This window comes from Myotis brandtii, unplaced genomic scaffold (assembly GCF_000412655.1).
Source record: "Myotis brandtii unplaced genomic scaffold, ASM41265v1 scaffold61, whole genome shotgun sequence".
Classification (NCBI taxonomy): Eukaryota; Metazoa; Chordata; class Mammalia; order Chiroptera; family Vespertilionidae; genus Myotis; species Myotis brandtii.
In genome coordinates, this window is record NW_005370318.1 from 161,486 (window position 1) to 168,491 (window position 7,006).

The 7,006-nt window shown below is 40.4% G+C and overlaps 2 protein-coding genes across 2 annotated transcripts in view; one reads left to right on the plus strand and one right to left on the minus strand.

Annotated features, from left to right (window-relative positions):
- The window catches only part of CNBD2 (cyclic nucleotide binding domain containing 2), a 63,805-nt gene extending 57,381 nt beyond the window's left edge, over window positions 1-6,424 (minus strand). The window contains exon 1 of the mRNA XM_014550714.1: window positions 6,347-6,424. The gene's annotated coding sequence lies outside the window, so the exon portion shown is untranslated. The remainder of the gene's footprint in view (window positions 1-6,346) is intronic.
- SCAND1 (SCAN domain containing 1) overlaps window positions 6,216-7,006 on the plus strand; it is a 1,463-nt gene continuing 672 nt past the window's right edge. The window contains 3 exon segments of the mRNA XM_014550635.1: window positions 6,216-6,236; window positions 6,320-6,652; window positions 6,655-6,999. Of these exon segments, the coding sequence (XP_014406121.1) occupies window positions 6,216-6,236; window positions 6,320-6,652; window positions 6,655-6,999 (699 nt within the window).

The following is a 7,006-nucleotide window of genomic DNA, read 5'->3' on the forward strand; positions in this document are numbered from 1 at the left end:
AGTCAGTTACCTATAAGGGAGTACCCATACGACTGTCAGCTGATTTCTCAACAGAAACTTTGCAGGCCAGAAGGGAGTGGCAAGAAATATTCAAAGTGATGAATAGCAAGAACCTACAACCAAGATTACTTTATCCAGCAAAGCTATCATTCAGAATTGAAGGTCAGATAAAGAGCTTCACAGATAAGGAAAAGCTAAAGGAGTTCATCACCACCAAACCAGTATTATATGAAATGCTGAAAGGTATCCTTTAAGAAGAGGAGGAAGAAGAAAAAGGTAAAGATATAAATTATGAACAACAAATACACATCCATCAACAAGTGAATCTAAAAATCAAGTGGGTTAATAATCTGATGAACAGAATAAACTGGTGAATATAATAGAATCAGGGGCATAGAAAGGGAGTGGACTGACTATTCTCGGGGGGAGAAAGGGGTGTGGGGGTGCGGGAAGAGACTGGACAAAAATCGTACACCTATGGATGAGGACAGTTGGGGGGGGTAAGGGCTGAGGGTGGGGTGGGAACCGAGTGGAGGGGAGCTATGGGGGGGAGAAAGAGGAACAACTGTAATAATCTGAACAATAAAGATTTAATTAAAAAAAAGAGAAAACCTGGAAATCTAGATTGCATGTGAGATCTCCCAATTTTTACATGGCAGTAACTAAAAATACATTAAAGGTCCATTGTGATGACCTCCACAGTTTTCAGGCTCTGGAAACTGTTCCGTGAAGATCTGCTTCTACCCATCCAAGAGATGGGGGGAGGGGTAACTGGTATGTTGATGGTTATTAAACAGACCCATTCATTCTGCACAGAGCTCAAAGAGACTGCAAGGGTCATTCATATAAAACCTATCATTTAGGACCCCTGTCTCTCTCTGGGCTTTAATTTCCCTATTCATAAAATGGGGATACAAAATAGTATATTTGTGAGTCAACTGTCAAACAGAATACATCACTTACTAAAGGGCTGTCAGAGCTACATGCTTTTACCTGCATCACCTCATTGAATTCTCATAACTTCTATGAGGTAAATTCTATTACACCACATTTTACAGATAAGAAAACTGTAGCTTAGAGATAGCAAAAAATTTACCTAATGAAGACAACAGCAAACATTTTTAAAGTCCTTTCTTTCCAAGGGCTTTACTGGTTTAATCCTCTCAACAAGGCAAATAAACCCTGCAATGGGGATTCCACCAGGGCAGCCTACCCTACCACAGTGCCATTCAATAAAAATATAATATTAGCCATCTATGTAATTTAAAACTCTCTAGTAGCCACATTTAAAAAGTAAAATGAGCCCTACCTGGTTTAGTTTAGTGATAGAGCATCAGCTTGCAGACTTAGGAGTCCCAGGGTCAATTCCAGGTCTGGGCACATGCCCAGGTTGCAGGCTCAATCCTCAGTTAGGGGCATGCAGGAGACTGCTGATCAATGATTCTCTCTCGTCATTAATGTTTCTCTCTCCTCCTCTCCCTTCCTCTCTGAAATCAATAAAAATATATTTTTAAAAAAGTAAAATGACACAGTGCAATTAATTTTACTATCTTTAACTTGATCCAATATATGCAAAATATTATTCCAACATGTAATCAATATAAAAAATGATTGAGATATCTTGCATTTTTTTTGTACTAAGTACCATTTATTTATTTGTTTGTTTATTTATTTATTTATTTATTTTTAACTAGAGGCCCAATGCACAAAATTCATGCAAGGGACTCTGCCTCGCAGCCCTGGCTTTGTCCAGAAGGTCGTTTGGCCGTCCGGTCTAATTAGCATATTACACTTTTATTATTATAGATCTTTATTGTTGAAAGAATTACATATATCCCCTTTCCCCCCCATGGACCTCCCCCAGCTTGACCTGCCAGGCCTTCACCACCCTATTGCCTGTGTTCCTGGTTATACATATATGCGTATAAGTTCATTGATATCTTCCCACCTGCTCACCCTCCCCTGCCTTCCCTCTGAGGTTTGACAGTCTGATCGATGCTTCTTCTCTGGATCTATTTTTGTTCATCAGTTTATATTGTTCATTAGATTCCACATGAATGAGATCATGTGATACTTATCTTTCTCTGATTGGCTTATTTCATTTAGCATAATGCTCTCCAGGTCCTTGTGCTCTCTTGTTATCTTGTTGATGGCTTCTTTTGCTGTGCAGAAGCTTTTTATTTTGATGTAGTCCCAGTTGTTTATTTTCTCCTTAGTTCCCATTGTCCTAGATGTATCCATAAACATATTGCTACAGAGGTGTCTGATATTTTGCTGCCTGTGGTTTCTTCTAAGACTTTTATGGTTTCATGTCTTATATTTAAGTCTTTTATCCATTTTTATTGATTTTCTCTTTGTGTATGGTGTAAGTTGGTGGACTAGTTTCATTTTTTGATGTATCTGTCCAATTTTCCCAACACCCAGGAAACTCCATATTGCTTTTTCACAGTGGCTGCACCATCCTTGCATTCCCACCAGAAGTGTGCTAGGGTTGCCTTTTCTCCACATCCTCACCAACACTTGTTGTTTGTTGATTTGTTGATGATAGCCATTCTGACAGGTGTGACGTGGTATCTCATTGTTGTTTTGATTTGCATCTCTCAGATGATTAGTGACTTTGAGCATTTTTCATAAGCCTCTTGGCCTTTTGTATGTCCACTTTCAAGAAGTGTCTATTTAGGTCCTTTGCCCATTTTTAAATTGGATTTTTTTATCTTCCTTTTGTTAAGTTTTATGAGTTCCCTATAAATTTTGGAGATTAACCCCTTATTGGATGTATCATTGGCAAATAAGTTCTCCCATGCATTGTGCTCTCTTGTTATCTTGTTGATGGCTTCTTTTGCTGTGCAGAAGCTTTTTATTTTGATGTAGTCCCAGTTGTTTATTTTCTCCTTAGTTCCCATTGTCCTAGATGTATCCATAAACATATTGCTACAGAGGTGTCTGATATTTTGCTGCCTGTGGTTTCTTCTAAGACTTTTATGGTTTCATGTCTTATATTTAAGTCTTTTATCCATTTTTATTGATTTTCTCTTTGTGTATGGTGTAAGTTGGTGGACTAGTTTCATTTTTTGATGTATCTGTCCAATTTTCCCAACACCATTCATTGAAGAGACTATCTTGACTCCATTGTATGCTCTTGCCTCCTTTGTCAAATATTAATTGAGCATAATGGCTTGGGTCAATTTCTGGGGTCTCTGTTCTGATCCATTGGTCTGTATGCCTATTCTTATACCAGTATCATGCTGTTTTGAGTACAGTGGCTTTGTAGTATAACTTGATATCTGGTATTGTGATTCCTCCAACCTTGTTCTTCTTTCTCAAGACTGTTGCAGCTATTCAGGGTCTTTTTTTTATTCCATATAAATTTTTGGATAGTTTGTTCTAAGTCTGTGAAATATACCATTGGTGTTTTAATGGGGCTGTCACTGAATCTATAGATTGCTTTGGGTAGTATGGACATTTTAATGATGTTGATTCTACCAACCCATAAACACGGTATTTTCTTTCACTTCTTTATATCTTCCTCTATCTCTTTTTCAAAGTCCCGTAGTTTTCCAAGTACAGGTCTTTTACCTCCTTGGTTAGGTTTATTCCTAAGTATCTTAATTTTTTGTTGTTGTTTTTTTAGTTTCTCTTTCTGAGAATTCATTATTGGTATATAAAAATGCCATCGGCCTGGCCAGCATGGCTCAGTAATTGAACATGGACCTAAAAATCAGGTCATGGTTTGATTCCCAGTCAGGGCACATGCCCCAGTTGTGGGCTCGATCCCCAGTGTGGAGTGTGCAGGAAGCAGCCTATCAGTGATTCTCTCTCATTATTGATGTTTCTATCTCTTTCTCCCTCTCTCTTCCTCTCTGAAATCAATAAAAATATATTCATAAATAAATAAATAAATAAATAAATAAATAAATAAATAAATTCAGGCCTTACCTTTAAAAAAAAATGCCATCAATTTCTGGATGTTAATTTTGCATCCTACTACATTAACGAATTCATTTAGTAAATCTAGTAGCTTTTAGATGGAGTCTTTAGGGTTTTCTATGTACAATATCGTGTTGTCTTCCAATAATGACAGTTTTCTTCCTCCTTTCCAATTTGGATGCCTTTTATTTCTTCTTCTTGTCTGATAGCTATGGCTGGCACTTCCAGTACTATGTTGAACAGGAGTGGTGAAAGTGGGCATCCCTGTCTTGTTACTGTTCTTAGGGGAAATGGCTTTAGTTTTTGCCCATTGAGTATGATGTTGGCTGTAGGTTTGTCATATAATGCTTTTATTATGTTGAGGTATGACCCCTCTATTCCCACTTTGCTGAGAATTTTATCCAAAAAAGGATGCTGGGTTTTGTCAAATGCTTTTTCTGCATCAATTGATATGATCATGTGACTTTTTGTCTTGCAACCTGTTAATGTGCTGTATCACATTTATTGATTTGCAGATATTGTACCAGCCTTGCATCCCGGAATAAATCCCATTTGGTCATGGTGTATGATCTTTTTACTGTAGTGCTGAATCTGGTTTGCTAAAAATTTGTTGAGGATTTTAGCATCTATGTTCATCAGAGATATTGCCCTGTAATTCTCTTTCTTTGTAGGCTCTTTATCTAGTTTTGAGATTAGGGTAATGCTGGCCTCATAGAAAGAGCTTGAAAGTGTTCCTTCCTCTTGAATTTTTTTTGGAATAGTTTGAGGAGGATGGGTGTTAGTTCTTCTTTGAATGTTTGGTAAAACTCCCCTATGAAGACTTCTGGACCAGGGCTTTTGCTTTTTTTTTGTTACTGCTTCAATTTCATCAGTAGTTATCAGCCTATTTAGGTTTTCTGAGTCTTCTTTATTGAGTTTTGGAAAATTGTATTTTTCTAGGAATATATCCATTTCATCCAGGTTGTTCAGTTTGTTGGAATAGAGTTGTTCATAGTTGTTTTATTTTTTTAATGATCCTTTGTATTTCTGTGGAGTCAATTGTTATTTCACCTCTTTTGTTTCTGATTTTGTTTATTTGGGTCCTCTCTGTTTCTTGGTAATCTGGCTAGAGGTTCATCAATTTTGTTTATCCTGTCAAAGAACCAGCTCTTGGTTTTATTGATCTTTTATAGTTTTTTAGGTCTATATGTCATTTATTTCTGCTCTGATCTCTATCCTTCCTTCTACTTACTCTGGGCTTTTCTTGTTGCTTTTTCTAATTCTTTAAGTTGTAGGATTAGATAACTTATTACCAGTTTTTCTTGTTGTTTTTGTTTTTGTGTGTGTTTTTTTCAGGTAGGCCTGTAGTTCTATGAACTTCCCTCTCAGGATTGCTTTCACTGTCCCATAGATTTTTGGATTGTTGTGTTTTCACTGTCATTTGTTTCCAGGATGTTTTTTATTTCTTCTTTGATCGCTTTGGTAACCCATTCATTGTTTAATAGCATGCTATTTAGCCTCCATGTGTTTGATTGCTTTTGAGCATTTTAATTATAGCTGATTTCTAATTTCATACCATTAAGGACTCAGAAGAATGCTTGATATGTTTTCATCTCTTGTGTATTCTATTTATTTAAATATATTTTTATTGACTTCAGAGAAGAAGGTAGGAGAGAGAGAAATATCAATGATGAGAATCATTGATCAACTGCCTCCTGAACGCCCCCTACTGGGGATAGAGCCTGCAACCTGGGCATGTGCCCTTGACCAGAATGAACCAGAAACCTTTCAGTCTGAAGGCCGACTCTCTATCCAGTGAACCAAACCAACAGGGCCCTCCTGTATTTTAAATTACAGTACATCTCAATTCCAACTAGCCACCTTTCAAGGGCTCAGTAAGCACATGTGGCTAGTGACCACCATATGGAGCAATGCATTTAGTGCAGTGATGGCGAACCTATGACACACGTGTCAGAGGTGACATGCGAACTCATTTTTTTGGTTGATTTTTCTTTGTTAAATGGCATTTAAATATATAAAATAAATATCAAAAATGTAAGTCTTTGTTTTACTATGGTTGCAAATATCAAAAAATTTCTATATGTGACACGGCACCAGAGTTAAGTTAGGGTTTTTCAAACTGCTGACACGCCGAGCTCAAAAGGTTCGCCATCACTGATTTAGTGTATTTACTAATCCTAAAGTTAAAAGCCCAACTCAGAATCACCTGTTCCTTGGTTTCAGAGGACACGCAAGAAATAATAACGGCAAAGTTCTTGAGTATTTACTTTGTGACATAGGAAGGCAGGATGCCCTCCACTTTTGACAGAGCAAGAGAACTTTCCCTCAGTGCCCGACCGCCCCCCGCCCCCTACGTCCCGCTCCGGCGTCCTAATCAGGGTCTAGTGAGTAGACACGCACAGGAGCTGGCGCCGGTCACCTGCAAGCTGAAGAGATTACAGCGGAAGAGAACCCCGCTGGTGGTCCTCCTCCTCCTCCGGCTCCTCCCAGTCCACCGACTCTTGACTCCTCGAACTGGTGCTTAGAGGCGCCACCATTCCAAGAAGGGTCACCGCAGCTTAAATTCGCCCGCGACAGGTCTCCGACGCGCCTCGCGAACGCAAGGGGGCGCCGCTGTCTGTCGCCGGGACTCGGCTTCCGGGCGCTCGCGCGCCGAGCTCATCATAGAGATGCCAACGGAGACTTCCGCTTCCGTCCGCCCAGGGGCGTCGCCGGGGTCGGTGAGTTGGCGCGCTCTTCCTTCTCCCGGAGCCCGCCTCCCTCCGGTTGCGCAGACTCTCCCCTTTAGCGGAAAACGTATTCCTCTCGCTCACCCGGCGCAAACGCAGTGCTGGACCCGCAGCCGTAGGACAAAGAGTGACGTCCAGATCCGGAGTCATGGAGGCGACCCATCAGGGCTTGGAGGCCACTGGGAGCTCCGCGCCGCCGCGGGAGAAAGAGGAAGGAGCCGGCCCGAGCTCAGGCCCGGAGCGTAACTCTGCGGGTTCCTCGTCGATTCCTGAGGTTCCACCGCCCGAACCCTCCAACGCCAACGCTGTTCCCGAAGGGATCCCTCCGCCCGTGGCTGCCTCCGCGGGGC